General features: G+C 41.4%; 1 protein-coding gene and 2 long non-coding RNA genes across 5 annotated transcripts; all 3 read right to left on the minus strand.

Moving 5' to 3' along the window:
* Positions 1 to 8,728: 8,728 nt before the first annotated feature.
* Positions 8,729 to 11,093, minus strand: LOC127352738 (uncharacterized). The gene is made up of 2 exons (XR_007881174.1): positions 9,764 to 11,093; positions 8,729 to 9,315 (listed from the first exon to the last, which is right to left on the minus strand). It is a non-coding gene; the product is annotated as an uncharacterized LOC127352738 (long non-coding RNA).
* A 2,354-nt stretch (positions 11,094 to 13,447) lies between these two features.
* Positions 13,448 to 14,778, minus strand: LOC127352731 (uncharacterized). 2 transcript variants are annotated; one of them, XR_007881164.1, is made up of 3 exons: positions 13,771 to 14,778; positions 13,665 to 13,719; positions 13,448 to 13,609 (listed from the first exon to the last, which is right to left on the minus strand). It is a non-coding gene; the product is annotated as an uncharacterized LOC127352731 (long non-coding RNA). The 2 variants fall into 2 exon arrangements; XR_007881165.1 differs by lacking the exon at positions 13,665 to 13,719.
* A 184-nt stretch (positions 14,779 to 14,962) lies between these two features.
* Positions 14,963 to 16,451, minus strand: LOC127352713 (uncharacterized). Of its 2 annotated transcripts, XM_051381338.1 has the most exons (7): positions 16,341 to 16,451; positions 16,251 to 16,280; positions 16,132 to 16,176; positions 16,027 to 16,086; positions 15,489 to 15,518; positions 15,160 to 15,219; positions 14,963 to 15,054 (listed from the first exon to the last, which is right to left on the minus strand). In XM_051381338.1, the coding sequence occupies exons 1-7, from the start codon at positions 16,376 to 16,378 to the stop codon at positions 14,988 to 14,990; spliced, it is 330 nt and encodes a 109-aa protein (XP_051237298.1). In that variant the 5' UTR covers positions 16,379 to 16,451; the 3' UTR covers positions 14,963 to 14,987. The 2 variants fall into 2 exon arrangements, 1 of the variants encoding a protein (XP_051237298.1); XR_007881160.1 differs by lacking the exons at positions 14,963 to 15,054; positions 15,160 to 15,219; positions 15,489 to 15,518; positions 16,027 to 16,086; positions 16,341 to 16,451 and having other exon boundaries at positions 16,147 to 16,161; positions 16,236 to 16,333.
* Positions 16,452 to 16,843: the final 392 nt, after the last annotated feature.

Here is a 16,843-nt window from a genome sequence, read left to right on the forward strand (position 1 = left end):
CTGCTTCTCTGTTAGCCGCCGCCGCTGCTGGCTGGCGTCCCGGACTCCTCGTCCTCTGGGGGCCGTTCCCTCCGACAACATAAGAAACCTGCATCAGCATAAAGAAAAGCTCTTCCGTTCACAAGGTATCACATCACAGGACGTCGTATCGGCTGACTGACGCGTCTCTTCGGATTCTGGTCTGACCGAGACAAAAAACAGAGTGGTTTTAAAATAAACTGATCGGGGCTGATCACAATGTACCTCCTGTTTCCACTAGGTGGCGCTACTGGACCGAGTTCTGTGTTTGTTAGCTAAATGCTAATGTCAGTATGCTAACATGTTTAGCCTGTTAACAATGCTAACATTTGATCGCAAGATATTAAAGAAATAAATAATGAGAAAGTTAAAATAGATATTATATTGCAATATCTAACAAAACATATTTAAATAATAGAAAGATTTAATAGAGTCTAAGGTTTGGAAATTAATACAATAAGACGTTATTTACTATTTTTTACTCAATTATCTTTGTCGTATTTCCTTTTATTGTTAATTTAATTAACATTTTTCTTCTTCTAAATAATATATACTTATCATTGTTATTTATTTTCTTTGTTATTTCTGCTTTCTTTCTTTCTTTCTTTTATTGATCATAGCTTTTATTAAATACTATTAAATTAAATATAATCGTCTGTGAAGCACTTTGAACTGCTTTCTACTGTATGAAAGCTGCTCTACAAATAAAGTTTGATTAAAAAATAATATAATCACCAAGTTTATTGTGATTCATCCTCAGGGGACCACGAATAAAGAAGATTTCCATTAAAGTTCAACCAACAGTTGTTGTGTCCCTACAGCCGCTAAAATCAGACAAACAAAAACTGACCTGACGATAGAACGTAGATCAAAAGTGTTTTATTATATTATAACATTATTATATTATTATATTATTATATCAGTGTGGACTAAAACAAGACTAAAAACTTTGATTAATCACAGTTTGAGATGAGGTGCCACTCGTTGTGGATTCAGGGTTACGAGTTTGTTTGACTCAGAGCCGATAAGCTCTGACGATCAGACTCTCATTGCTGTTGGCAGACGGAGGATTAAAGCTGATTTGTGAGACCAGGTAGCGTCTGGTGGATCTCAAAGGGTCAGAGGTCACTGTGTCACGAGAGAGGGTTTGAAGAACGCTCTGAAACGAGTCATTCATCGAGGAGACGTTGGAATGAAACTTAAACATTAAACCTCAGTTCCTGCTTTCAGTTTTTTCCTGGACGCGTCTCGTCCCCGAACGGCAGAACGAAACGCTTCCAGCTCCGCCGATAAGAGGCTCCGAGTGGGTGTGTTTGTTCCTCTGGCAGCAACATCACAGCCCAATGTCCTCATTTCACTGGAAACCAGTAGAGGAGGAGGAGGAGCCGCGGGGGGGTTGATGTACGGTGCCTCAGGGTTTATTCCATCAGATTATCCGACCTACTTCAGATTCCCTCGCAGTGACCTCTGACCTTTAAAGACAGGAATCCCTCGACAGCCGGCCGGTAAACAAACATGTAAAGGTGCTTACGTTCATTAAGTCACTGAGTTCAACAGGTGTTTACAGCCACTGGTCACCTTCCTCCTCTATCACTGAGGGTCAACCTCTTGTTCACAGCTCATTAATAACGTTTCTCTCTTTCACACTTTGTAGTTCGCATCAGTTGATCAGGACAAAAACTAAAACAAACAATTACTGCGTCTAAATGCACAAAGTATTCCAGTTTCTGCTTTTAATTCTGGGAAAGACAATATTCATCAGTGGTTCCTTTTTCCTTCAGGGACGCTTTAACTGTCACTGAGTCAACAGACGACCCCTGACTATCTGCTACCAAGCAATTCGGATGAATTTTGAGCAGATTATTTCCTGGGAATATTGATCAGAGATGATTTTACTGATATTCTTTATCCAATTATCAGTTTTTATAGCTGTTATAAACTGACAGATTCAGTGTTTTCTCCTCATTGTTCTATCAGCTGGTTGTTTCCTAATGCAGGAAGAGGCTGTTTATCAGGGACTGAAGCTCTGTGAATGGAGTATTCAAGTCTTAAATGATAATCTAAAGTTATAAAATTAAACTTAAAATTAAATAAGTTTGTTTGTAAAACTAAAATAACAATTTTATTTACTTTTCTTCACAGAATTGAACCAAATTGCTGCGATATCGGACGACTGTGTATATTTTTGGAGTTTTCTAACACCCCTTAAAGTCAAGAAGACCTCCTGACCCTCTGTGAGGCTTTGCCGACCCCTAGTGGGGTCCCGACCCTCAGGTTGAGTATGTTTAATACGTTTAATTTCAAAAGTTTTTGGAGTTGTTCGACCATGTGAACACAACCTCCCTCCTTCATTCGTTCAACCACCTGCTTGAAAAGGTTCCAGAAACCTGTTGATTAAGTCTTTCATCACGTTGAACAGTCGGTTGGTTTCCTCCTTCCTTTGGTTGGTTTACAGACTCGACTGAAACCCGGCAAACTGCGGTAAAAACACCAAATGAGAGACTCGTATTCTGAATATATCCCACATGTCTTATCGGAAAATGCTCCATTCGGATTAAGACCTGATCGGGAATATGTTGTTTATATGACTGTTATCAAAGAGGAATAATAGATAGTCACTATAAAAGCACTGTGAATGTAAACCTGGTCGTTTATTCTGTAAATATACAGACTCGTCTGTAAAATGAACAAATGATCAGTTTAGTTTCTGTTCAACTCATAAAGAACGAGAGCGACCGGTAACTCTCTCTCTGTGTCTGCAGTTTATTTATGTTCTCTCACGATCAGGAGAGACTGCGTTTGAATAGATAGATATAGAGAACTGATATAATGAACCGATATAATGAACCAATATATTGAACTGATTCGTGCTCAATAAAGAGGAGAAATGTGAGTCTGACTGAGTGATGGATAATTTAAAACCCTCTGAGCAGCTGACAGAATCCAGATTTCACTGTTCACTTCCTGTCCTCCTGATCTCTGCTGAGGAAAGACGTGATCCCCCAGAGGAGGAAGATGATGATGATGATGATGATGATGATGATGATGATGAGCTGTGGTGTTTGGCCAGCGGCCTGCTGGGAAACATTGCGTGCAGGAGGAAGATTAAAGCTTTGGGCTCGCTGCTGACTGACCCAGTGTGAACCAACCAGCTCCACAATCAGAGGACAAGAGAGATTTCTCCTGTTCAGACTTTTATTTATTTTAAATAAATTGGCAAAAAATCCCAAAAATAAAAAAAGCAAGGTATCAGGAGAGAAGCTGCAGTCATACAGACTTCCTTTAAAGTCCATGAACCAGGAAGCAGAGCGGTTCAGGAGAGACTCGCAGATACAGTTAGCAGCAGTCAATTAGCAGTTAGCTGCTTTAGCTGAAGCTATTGGAGCTGGAGGACGTCAGACGGAAAATCTGATCCAGTTTCACCAAAACCTCTGAATACAGTTGTAAAGTTGAGCTAATGTAGCTATGAAGTCTCTTGTACAGTAATCAGTGAGGTCGTAGACGTCTGTCACACATCGGAGAGAAAGTGTTTAGTTTACGTCTTCCTGCTCGTCGGGAAACGATCAGTATATTGGTTTGTTTCTGGTGCGACTGTGTCATGATCTTCACTGTAGTTGAGTCGCTGCTGCAGAAATAAAAGACGTCAGATTGACAGTCACAACTGCGTCATATCGTTTGCTCACTTCCTTCAGACGTCGCTCTGGAGTTCCCCGCAGGACGCCGCTCAGTCGCTCCACATGTGTGATTACATGACTGCGTCTGTTCTGCATTATTAAGACGAAACCCTCAGCGGTGGAAGAGGCAGCTCGTGTTGCCCGTGAGCCCGGCAGCCGAATCCCCTCCGCCGCTCACAGGCGGTGACACAATGCGAGCGTGGGCGCCGCAGCATGTGTGAGCGCCCGTTACACAGCGGTGAATCAGAGCGGCGTGTGAAAGCGCCGGAGGGTTCATCTGCTGGGATTTCCAGGTTTGTGACTCAGTGGATGAATAATAATGTTTCTATCCTCAGCTCATTATAATAAAAATCATAAAGCGTAGCATTAACAGCAATAAGTCATAGCTGCTCGCTGTGTCTCGTGTTGTGTCGGGAGGGTTTGAGGCTTTCAGGTTTCATCAGCTAGAAAAACAACAACACAAACGCATCGACTCCTCCCGGCTCCTGTAATCACTGCCATGTGCTGCGCAGAGGTCAGAGGTCACAGAGATGTTAGCACGCCGCGCTAGCAGGTTCTCATTAGCCAGAAAAGGTCAGCTGAGCCGTGTGGGAGAGAAAGGTCTGTTTTATCCCAGAGGATTGTGGGTAAGAAGGAGAAACCGAGTCAGATAGCGAGAGAGTAAGAACTGGACAGGATCTTAAGTTGGTGGTAAAAGGTCAAAGGTCAACCTGCAACACTCAGGTTCAGCCAAGATCTCTGTATTTTCCCAGGAGCCTCTCACACACACACACACACACACACACACACACACACACACACAGACACACACACACACACACACACACAGACACACACACACACACTCTCTCTCTCACACACACACACACACACACACACTCTCTCTCACACACACACACACACACACACACTCTCTCACACACACTCTCTCTCTCACACACACACACACACACACACACACACACACACTCTCTCACACACACTCTCTCACACACACACACACACACACACACACACACACTCTCTCTCACACACACTCTCCACACACACACACACACACACACACACACACACACACACACAGCATTTTTCTCGGGGTGAATCCGGGTCGGAGGTCACAAGGTCAAATTCCTGAGCAGCAGTGTGTGGATTAAAAAACACACACACACACACACACACAGTCGATCATCATTAAAAACAAGAACTCATTGAAAACAAATGTGTTTGTTATGGAAGACGTTTTATATGTGAGTTTCATAAATAATAAAAGTGTAGATTGAAGCCAAAGTAACAGAAGCTGCAGTTCCTCTAACGGCCACTAGAGTCTGGCTCCAGCAGTGAGTCTCCATAAGGCCCCATATTAAAATGCTGTTTCTGCTTTGTGATATTACTTCATATTTATACAGAGAGTGAAAAACAAAGGAGATTGTTGGAGGAAAGGAAGAGAGAAAGTTGGAAAATATGTTCTTGTAAAGGAAGTTAGCATAGCTCTGATCAACCAAACTCCACTCAGAAAACAAGCATTTTAAACGTTTGCTGGTCGTCTTGCAGACCTTTTACAGATGATCATCACAATTTAGTTATTTCTGCATCATTATTAATTATTACTAATTAATTATCATCATTAAATGATTGGGCTTCGTACCGCCGTAGTAAGACGCGATTATTCTGGGTGAAACTGGCTCACATTGTTGTTTTCACGTTGCGTTCGTCAGACAGAGGAAAGTTTAGGAGAGCGTCGACCGCAGTGGGCCAGATTTGACCCCAGGTTGTCATGGTAACACAGCACTCATCTTAAATACGAACCCACCGGGACACCGCCAACGCTGCGAGCTTTGGGATGCAGGACGGATGGCTGAGAGTTGGACAGTGACAGACGACGTCAGCGAGTGTCAAAAACTGAAGAGTCCTAAAGAAGAGATTAGCACGCCACCGCTCTCTGAGGATCGTCAGCCATCGACCCGAGCTTTCACTCTTACTCACTGTAAAGACAGATTTTTATCACATTAAGTCGACTGTCAGACTGCGGAGGTCAGTCAGAGCGACGTTTATCTGTGTGGACGTCACATCGTTTATCTATCACAGTTAACATTCAGAGGAGATGTTTCTGACAGTGTCAATGCTTTCTGATGTATCTACTGTCTGCATCTACTGTCTGTATCTACTGTCTGTATCTACTGTCAGTATCTACTGTCTGTATCTACTGTCTGTATCTACTGTCAGTATCTACTGTCTGTATCTACTGTCTGATCTACTGTCTGTATCTACTGTCAGTATCTACTGTCAGTATCTACTGTCTGTCTCTGTCTGTGTCTACTGTCAGTATCTACTGTCTGTATCTACTGTCACTATCTACTGTCAGTATCTACTGTCTGTATCTACTGTCTGTATCTACTGTCTGTATCTACTGTCTGTATCTACTGTCTGTATCTACTGTCTGTATCTACTGTCACTATCTACTGTCAGTATCTACTGTCTGTATCTACTGTCTGTATCTACTGTCTGTATCTACTGTCAGTATCTACTGTCTGTATCTACTGTCAGTATCTACTGTCAGTATCTACTGTCTGTATCTACTGTCTGTATCTACTGTCTGTATCTACTGTCTGTATCTACTGTCTGTATCTACTGTCTGTATCTACTGTCAGTATCTACTGTCTGTATCTACTGTCTGTATCTACTGTCTGTATCTACTGTCTGTATCTACTGTCAGTATCTACTGTCAGTATCTACTGTCTGTATCTACTGTCTGTATCTACTGTCTGTATACTGTCGTATCTACTGTCTGTATCTACTGTCTGTATCTACTGTCTGTATCTACTGTCTGTATCTACTGTCACTATCTACTGTCAGTATCTACTGTCTGTATCTACTGTCAGTGTCTACTGTCTGTATCTACTGTCAGTATCTACTGTCAGTATCTACTGTCAGTATCTACTGTCTGTATCTACTGTCACTATCTACTGTCAGTATCTACTGTCAGTATCTACTGTCTGTATCTACTGTCACTATCTACTGTCACTATCTACTGTCAGTATCTACTGTCTGTGTCTACTGTCTGTATCTACTGTCTGTATCTACTGTCACTATCTACTGTCAGTGTCTACTGTCTGTATCTACTGTCAGTATCTACTGTCTGTATCTACTGTCACTATCTACTGTCTGTATCTACTGTCTGTATCTACTGTCACTATCTACTGTCAGTGTCTACTGTCTGTATCTACTGTCTGTATCTACTGTCACTATCTACTGTCAGTGTCTACTGTCTGTATCTACTGTCTGTATCTACTGTCAGTGTCTACTGTCTGTATCTACTGTCTGTATCTACTGTCACTATCTACTGTCTGTATCTACTGTCAGTATCTACTGTCAGTATCTACTGTCAGTATCTACTGTCTGTGTCTACTGTCAGTATCTACTGTCAGTATCTACTGTCAGTGTCTACTGTCTGTATCTACTGTCACTATCTACTGTCAGTGTCTACTGTCAGTGTCTACTGTACACCGGTCGCACTGTGCCGACAGAAGTACAGACACTTTTTCCAAACAACAGAATAACATAGAATCTACTATAGGATAAGGATTCATTCAACCAATGGGAAACATATGTATATAAGTCTTGCTCTCGTATCTCTGATGGCATTTTCGGGAGCTTCAGCGAACGGTCCAGAGGCTCACAAGCTAACGTCAGCGAATGAGTCTGCAGATTTGTTATCGTTGGAGAGTAGTGATGTAGAAGGGAATATTTGCCCTTTAATCTGGCTGATAATGTTGGTATGAGCCTAAAATAAACAGATGTTGCTGTGGTTTAATGTCAATAAACAGATGCTGAAATAACTTCATCATGAGTCTTTGTTGCTCTTTTAAAATGTTTGTTTTGTGAATGGAGTTTGGTTGATGAGGGCAGCTAGCCTGTTTTTACAGGAAGCAACCAGCTCTCTGATTTCTTTATTTAGCATCGCTGGTAGCGCCTGTGTTTACCCTACTAATTCATGTGTGGCTGCTGTGAAAAAGGTCTGTAGGTCTGAATCTGGAATATTTCTGGAGCTGAAGGTTTCTTTATTCTGGAGACAAAGAGTCAGAAAACAAAGACTGTGACACTTCCCTGTGGATGAGCTCATTTATTTCATCCACACACACACACCTGTGGCCCGCCTCCGAGGACCCAGCTGGCTGTCTTCACCTACTGAACCCCCCACACCCTCCCCCTCATCCTCCCCCACACCCTCCCCCTCCTCCTCCCCCTCATCCTCCCCCACATCCTCCCCCATCATCCTGGACTCCCCACCACTGGATCACCCCCCTCCTCTCTCCATCCACTGTCCTTCAACAGTCCTCACGTTTGAGTTCCTCTGCTCTGCTCTGCTGGCTGGCCCCGGCAACTGTCGCCATGGTTACCAGCCAGGATCACACCCAATCGCGAGACGGATGTGGCGCCTGAGGAGGAGAGAGCGCCGGGTGAGGAGGAGGGAGGCAGAGGCTGTCTGAGAGGCTCGCCGGTAACGAGGACGAATCGGTGGCGACTCTCAGGCTGCGGCTGACGAGGTCACTCAGAGGTCGGGAGATAAGAAGGACGCCACCTGCTGACACGTTGACCTTTGACCTGTACCACCGCCCCAATCCCAGGAGGTGTGTAGCAACAGGGAGACACTGTGTTACTGCGTCTTATAATAAAACTCCAGGTGTTATTATTGTTGTTATTTAATCTGATGAAGTTTAAGGTTTATTTAAATCAACACGTTACTGTAATCAATCCCAGATTAACTGATCAATCAGTTCATTTAACATTGTAACATTTAGCCTAACAATTAGCACATTTCTTTGATTAATAATCCAAAATATAATCATTAAAATCAACAGTAAATTCTGGGACATAAAGTTAATATAGTGTAATAGAATCAATAAAATATAAATAAATAGAATAATATTAGTTCCTCATTCACACATTAATGCATCAATAATTATAATCCAATAATATTCTGAACTGAAATAATCTGCACAATCAGTTCTTTTACTTATGATACTAAATAAAAACAGTTGTAACACTTAAAACACTTTTATTTGTATCTCAGCATTGATATTGATCTGTACACAGGAATACGGGGAAGTCTCTCCATCCCTCTCGTCTTTACTCGTTTTAATGCACGCTGTCTTTTGCTCCAACAGTAGAGATGGATATTTTATACTTTTAATTCTGTAAACAATAGAGCTGATAGAAACTTAAAAAACTCCTCTTTCTTTGGTTACTTCCTGTTTTATTTTGTAGTTTTCGTCCTCTTGTGTCTTGTTTTACTTTATACATCAATAATATTGTTTTATGAAAGATATCGTGTCCATAAACAAACTAATATTTGTTATTTGTTGAGTCCTGATGGATCCAGAAATGAAACAGAAACGGACTCAGTGTTGACGTCTGCTGAACAAACCAGGATCAAGTGGAAGAGCGGAAACCTCGCGGTGAAATCAATGCGGTCTCTATGACAACGACACTGTTCGAGTGGCTGTTTGTGTTCATTAGAGACTGCAGGAGCAACAATCTGCCTTCTCCTCCTCCTCCTCCTCCTCCATCAGTTCATCAGCAGGAGCCTGGGGGCCACACGGTGGAGGTCCACTGCTCCTCGTACCTGGGATGGAGGTCAAACACAGAGAATGAGAGTGTCACCAGCCAGCCCTGCCCCTTTAAGACAGTGGCCCTGTGTGTGTGTGTGTGTGTGTGTGTGTGTGTGAGACGTACAGGTGCAGGAAGGTAAACAGAGAGAGAAGAGGTAGACATCCACGGTGACAGACGGACGTAGAAGAGCTAGTTCATGTTAATGCCTCAGTGTTTAGTACACAGCAGTGTCCAGACAGAATTTGACCAGTTTAAATTTAAGCTATACTTCAAATGGAAAAATAATAAAATGGATTTTTGGAAGTTGTGAATTAACTGTTAATAAAATATAAAGACGTTAATAATAAAGTTTACATGGAAATAATTACTGGCTAAAAACCAAATAAAACTCCCTGTATGAGGTTTATTGGTTTATCTATCAGTGTTGGATGAATATAAAGCTCTCAGTGAGTTTGACTCACAGTTTGTGATGGATTCCTCTAACATCAGTCTGTATGCTGGTCAGAGGTCAGTTCCCACAGCACTGTCATTAGCTCTCCAGTAATAACAGAATAATAACTGGAATAACAGCGATATTTATAGTCCTGCTGACGGAGTGAAGTTCCTTAATGTCCATCTGTCTCGTGTTTATGAAAAAGAAAGCACTGACCTCTGACCCGGCCTATAAGCAAGACCTTCTCTGCAAAACAAAAACAAAATGGCAGCTGTGTCGTGTTTCTGAACCCCCCCCGCAGAGAGGTCACGTTTGTGGAGGCCCTAACATGCTCCTAAACCAAGATTTGGTGCTAGTGAAAATATAAGCATTCCATTGGCAAGGCCTTCTTGAAAGTTTAAACTCAAGGAGCTGATAGAACAATGAGAAGAAAACACTGAATTTGACAAAAACGATTAACTATTAAGTCTGTTTGATTGATAAAAATGAAAGAAAATAAATAATACAGAATAAAAAGTTCCTAAAAATATCAGGAAAAGAAAAACTCAATGCAATAATCTGCTAGAACTTCTTCCGAACTTCCTGCAGTTTCTGTGTTCACTGTTTGGGTTGTACAGTTTATCGGCGAGGAGTCGTCAGTGTATGACGAAGGTTGGGAATCACAACCTGTTTGGATAACAGCAGACTAACTGATTCCAATCGTACGAGCCACTACAGAACCGATATGTTGGTGGTGGTTGTTGTCTGGTCACACACGTCCAGAAATGTCCGTCTGACCTCAGAGCGACAACAGGAAGTGACACGTTGCCTCTGTGTTCAGGCCTGTTTGTCACTGCCGCTGTCTCCTGAAGTCAAGGTGAACTGCAGCTCGGCCAGCTTCAGGAGCATCAATCACCCTGACGACGGGGCCCTCGCTCTCTGCTGCTCCAGACCTCCAGCAGAAGGCTGCAGCAGCCGGGGTCGTAAACCTGCCAGCAGCTGAGCGCTCCCACAGCGCCGACCGATCACGCTCAAATCCTCCGCCGCTTAAACTCGAGCTGTTTGGGCCTCGAACGCTGGCGGAGCCGCTTCCTGCAGCGGTGGCGTGTCGTTTGGATTTATGAGCTCGTTTAGTTTTGATGAACAGCAGGACGGCCAGAGGACGCCACTACACTCCTCCGCCACCTCCTCCAGCTCCACCGGTCACAGCGCTCCGCTCCAGCAGCCAAAGATCAGCTTTCACCATCACCGACTTACAATACGAGCACGTTTTCCAAACCGTTTACCGTAGTTTAAGAGCCAGACGAAGCCCAGTAAAGTCCTGTTTATAGACTCTCACTCAGAGCAGTTAAAATAGTTCAAACCAGGACCGGACGCAGCAGGTACGTGGCCCCGAGCAGCCCCCCGAACGTAGCCCCCCAAACGCAGCCCCCCGAACGTAGCCCCCCAAACGCAGCCCCCCGAACGTAGCCCCACAAGTCAGATTACAGTTACAGATAAAGGGAAGGCTGGTAACACACAGTGAGGCTGTGGGTGGAGGATCAATACTTTACTGAAGATAAAGTACTAATATAAACCACAGTGAATGGCAAAGCTGTGTCTTATTTCCTCCGTTGTATATTTATTATTGCTCTATATTTCTACACTGTAAGTTAATAGGAAGTTACTTTAACTTAAAACACTGATTACAGCGAAAACTTTAAGTAAAACTAACTAATTTTTTCTAAGTTATAAAACATCTTTGATCAAGTAGCTACAGTCATTTTAAGTGACACTGACTAAATTTTGTAATTTTTATTTGTGCTGTGAAAACGAAACACCAGAAATGTTTCTGTGAGTTAGTGTCACTTAAAATTACCAGTAAAAGCTTTTTAGTTTTAGTTGTGTTAAATTAATTTGTCTGGTTTTACAGACTTTGATTCCTGATTCAGTACTTTTAATTAATTATTTAGTTTTTGTACAAATAGAAATGAAGTTATTCTCTCTTAAAATCACTAAAGCTACTTGATCAAAGATGTTTTTTTTAATTTACAAAATTGATTATAGATTATATATATAATTGATTAGAGTTTAATTAACTTACCTGGTTTTATAGTGCTGATCTAGAAGCTTTAATAATTTTAAGTGACAGTGACTTCATTTTGTCATTTTTATTTGTACTGAACTATTAATGCATCGCTGGCTGCAGCTCTGACCGGTGTGAGATCAATAATGTCCTCTTTCAGATGAGAGAGAATCTGATCCAACCAGGATGAAACTTTTCACTGTTGTTTCATAATAAATAAATCCAGTAAAGTGACTGCGAGGCCGACAGCTCAGCAGCTGCAGGCATCCAATCACTATTGTTATCTCTGATTGATCAACAGCCCCGGGGCAGTAAAGTGAACGATAGTGCCCTCGCAGGATGATGAGACGGACCGTTAATGAGCGGTCAGTGAAGGTGAACAGCTGCAGGACGAATGTGCTCAGAGCCGACAACAAGCTGCTAAACAACTGTGGTACAAATCATCTGTTCACTGGTTCCCAACCTTTTCCCTTCAGGGACACATTTTATATCATTTATTAAAATTCATCATATCTTATGGATATTTCAGATTATATTAAAACTGTACAATGAACCCAAACAGTGAACTCAGTGACTGCAGAGATTAGGTTGAATTATGAGCAGATTATTTCCTGTTTAGCGAACTTTTTATACATTTCTCTGTCTGTATTCTGGATTTTTATAAATTACACTTTACTTCAGACGGCTCTGATTGATCGATCACTGATTGATTGTAGAATCTAGTAGAATTTATTTTATTTTACATAAAGTTCCTCTTCTAGAAAGACAGTTAACATCGCTGTATATTTATTTATTAATTTTACAATACATTATTATTTACAATTACAACAACAAACATAAATTTGAATTCTGTTCACAGCTGCGGAAAAATTAGACTTAACGCCAAAAAGATCCAGGTGTTTCCACGACTAGTCTGCAAAATTTCCAGGTTTTGCAGGATGCATTGAAACCCTGCACACACCTCCTGTCTCTGTGTTTGTACCCTGAACGTCTCTCAGACTGATGCATCCTGCAGAGTGACCCTAAACGCACCACGACAGGACGTAAAAAACAATCTTCACACTAAAATGTGAACAGAGGGTTTTTTTTTTTCTTTGGGGATGTGACCCACATACCGCCTGCTGTCTCACACACACACACCACACACACACACACACACACACACACACATACACTCACTGCGGGGTGTCAGAGGGTGATACTCGCAGGTCGGTGTCGTGGGTTCATCGAGGCGTCCAGCCGGCCTTTCATGTCCGCTGTCACCCTGCATCTGAACAAACACACACACACACACACACTCTCTCTCTCTCTCTCTCTCTCTCTCTCTCTCTCTCTCTCTCTCACACACACACACACACACACACACTCTCTCTCTCTCTCACACACACACACACACACACACACACACTCTCACAGGCCTTTGAAGGTTCGACCAAAATGTCCTCACTTTCCAAAAATGAGCCGCAAAGGACGGAGGTAAAGAGGAAGGTGATGAAGACGAGGAAACAGTGTGTAAAAGCCCTTAAATCAATTTTAGATTTAACTGTAGATGGTGCGTTCAGGAACCAATAAACAGACACCAACAATGTTGATCCAGTGTGGAAATTGACACACATTCACACATACTCTGCTCCACACTGTCACACCAAACTCCATTCAAAAAACGTCTGTTTTAAGGAAGTAAAACCTTTATTTCCACCATCAGTGAGACTCTGATTCTCTTCAGTCTACAGACACAATCTGCTCACATTGACTCAGTAACATCATTAACTAACCTGTGAGGAAGAGTTGGACACACACACACTCACTGACTGTCTGTCATTAACTAACCTGTGAGGAAGAGTTGGACACAGACACACTCACTGACTGACTGTCATTAACTAACCTGTGAGGAAGAGTTGGACACAGACACACTCACTGACTGTCTGTCATTAACTAACCTGTGAGGAAGAGTTGGCCACACACACCCTGACTGACTGTCATTAACTAACCTGTGAGGAAGAGTTGGACACAGACACACTCACTGACTGTCTGTCATTAACTAACCTGTGAGGAAGAGTTGGACACAGACATCTTCATCCTCTCTGTGGATTAAAGCCACAGAGCTCTTCTTCTACTACTGACCTTCACTCTTTGGGGAAGTAAACTTTTAGACGTAGAACCACTGGGGGACTTTTACAGCACTTGTTTCACCCAAAAGGGGGCGTGGTCATTCTAAATAAACAAGGAAGTGACATATCGTCTATAGAGAATCCGGTACATTTTCAAAATAAAATGCCGCGTGCAGCCAGAAGTGAACCAGTCAGAGGAGATCTGAAGTGGAGGAACTCACTGTTGTGTTTTCTTTATGAGGATGAAATAGAAACAACGTCAGACCCAGCGGTCCTCCAGGGCGGCCTGACCTAAAAAAAACCTCAAAACTTTATTAATTCTGCGTCTCAGAGTCACAAATCACTGTTATATGAAAGGATGAACTCCCCCCGTCTCCAGACCGCTGCTGGTCCTGGTTTAACTTCCACACTCTGAGTGTTCACTGATATTAACGCCGTGATGCAACCTGGCTGCTGCTCGCTCACGTGGCGGATTACAGACCGAACCGAACGGAGGTGAATGAGCCCCGAGAGCTCTGACTAAACTGATTAAAATGATCTTTAGTCAGAACAAACATTAAAGGGATGAAAAACATATCGGATGAGAAAACACACGCTGGATTTGTCCTGCGAAGCGTGTCGGCATCAAACGTGTTTTATTTTGGTGAGACGTGTCAGAGGAGGCTGTGTAGTTCTGCCAGAAGAGCCTCCGGCGGCGGGAAACACTCAGCCTCCGTTTGCATCAGAGTTTCATCAGGTGTTTATTCCTCAATCTGAAGGGAAAATATACAGACAGCCTGAACGCACCGCCGGGGGGGCTCTGAATATTCACACCTGAAACAGCTAATACAGCAGGTAGCAGGGCCTCAATAATCACTGATATTCAGACTAATCAATACCTGAGTGCTATCAGCTCCCAACAGCTATCTTATCATCACAGGAAGGAGATCCACTCTGAAGTTTGTGGAATGAACTCTGACACTAATTAAACTTCCTCTTTCCTAACACAGATATGCTATGTGCTAAGCTAACCTATGTTGAGACAACCACATTTTGAAGATGATTAAAAGATAAAAGAGACACATCGACGTGAGCTAATGTAAACAGACCCTACCTAACTACTGATTGTAAACATTACACCTGTAAACATTACACCTGTAAACATTGTACCTGTAAACATTACACCTGTAAACATTGTACCTGTAAACATTACACCTGTAAACATTACACCTGTAAACATTGTACCTGTAAACATTACACCTGTAAACATTACACTTGTAAACACTGTACCTGTAAACATTACACCTGTAAACATTGTACCTGTAAACATTACACCTGTAAACATTACACCTGTAAACATTGTACCTGTAAACATTACACCTGTAAACATTGTACCTGTAAACATTACACCTGTAAACATTGTACCTGTAAACATTGTACCTGTAAACATTATACCTGTAAACATTATACCTGTAAACACTGTACCTGTAAACATTACACCTGTAAACATTACAGGTGTAAACATTCAGGTGTAAACATTACACCTGTAAACATTACACCTGTAAACATTGTACCTGTAAACATTACACCTGTAAACATTGTACCTGTAAACATTATACCTGTAAACATTATACCTGTAAACATTACACCTGTAAACATTGTACCTGTAAACATTATACCTGTAAACATTATACCTGTAAACATTGTACCTGTAAACATTACACCTGTAAACATTACACTTGTAAACACTGTACCTGTAAACATTACACCTGTAAACATTGTACCTGTAAACATTACACCTGTAAACATTACACCTGTAAACATTATACCTGTAAACATTATACCTGTAAACATTGTACCTGTAAACATTACACCTGTAAACATTGTACCTGTAAACATTGTACCTGTAAACATTATACCTGTAAACATTATACCTGTAAACACTGTACCTGTAAACATTACACCTGTAAACATTACAGGTGTAACATTCAGGTGTAAACATTACACCTGTAAACATTATACCTGTAAACATTGTACCTGTAAACATTACACCTGTAAACATTGTACCTGTAAACATTATACCTGTAAACATTGTACCTGTAAACATTATACCTGTAAACATTACACCTGTAAACATTGTACCTGTAAACATTGTACCTGTAAACATTATACCTGTAAACATTATACCTGTAAACATTGTACCTGTAAACATTATACCTGTAAACATTATACCTGTAAACATTGTACCTGTAAACATTGTACCTGTAAACATTGTACCTGTAAACATTATACCTGTAAACATTGTACCTGTAAACATTGTACCTGTAAACATTATCCTGTAAACATTGTACCTGTAAACATTGTACCTGTAAACATTATACCTGTAAACATTGTACCTGTAAACATTGTACCTGTAAACATTGTACCTGTAAACATTATACCTGTAAACATTGTACCTGTAAACATTACACCTGTAAACATCAGCATAGTAGCATGCTAACTTTAGCATTTAGCTCAAAGCACTGCTGCTAGCTTGATCTGCTCCTTGCTGTATTATTTATCTGTTTTTATATTTATGTCGGGGTTATTGACTCATGTTGTTCTTTATATTCAAATATTTTTAAATATTTGCTATTTCTTTACTATTTTATTGTATTTTTACCGTTTACTCTGCAGTCTCACTTGTAAATGAGATCTTCTTGTAACTTCCTGATAAAATATATATATATAAAGAGTACGTTTACATATATATATACATATATATATCTATATCTATATATAGAGCCATGTACAGTATATATAGTCTTACATTACTGATGGAACAATGCTCTGCTGTTATCCACTGAGTGTTTCACAGACGGTAAAACAGGCTGGGGTTTTATAGCACAGTCTGTAAAAACTATTAACGTGGCAGATTTACACAACACTAAAATTACAGACATGCTCCGGTGACGATTACAGTTCCCCGCCTCCT

This window comes from Dicentrarchus labrax, unplaced genomic scaffold (assembly GCF_905237075.1).
Source record: "Dicentrarchus labrax unplaced genomic scaffold, dlabrax2021, whole genome shotgun sequence".
In the NCBI taxonomy this organism is placed as follows: Eukaryota; Metazoa; Chordata; class Actinopteri; family Moronidae; genus Dicentrarchus; species Dicentrarchus labrax.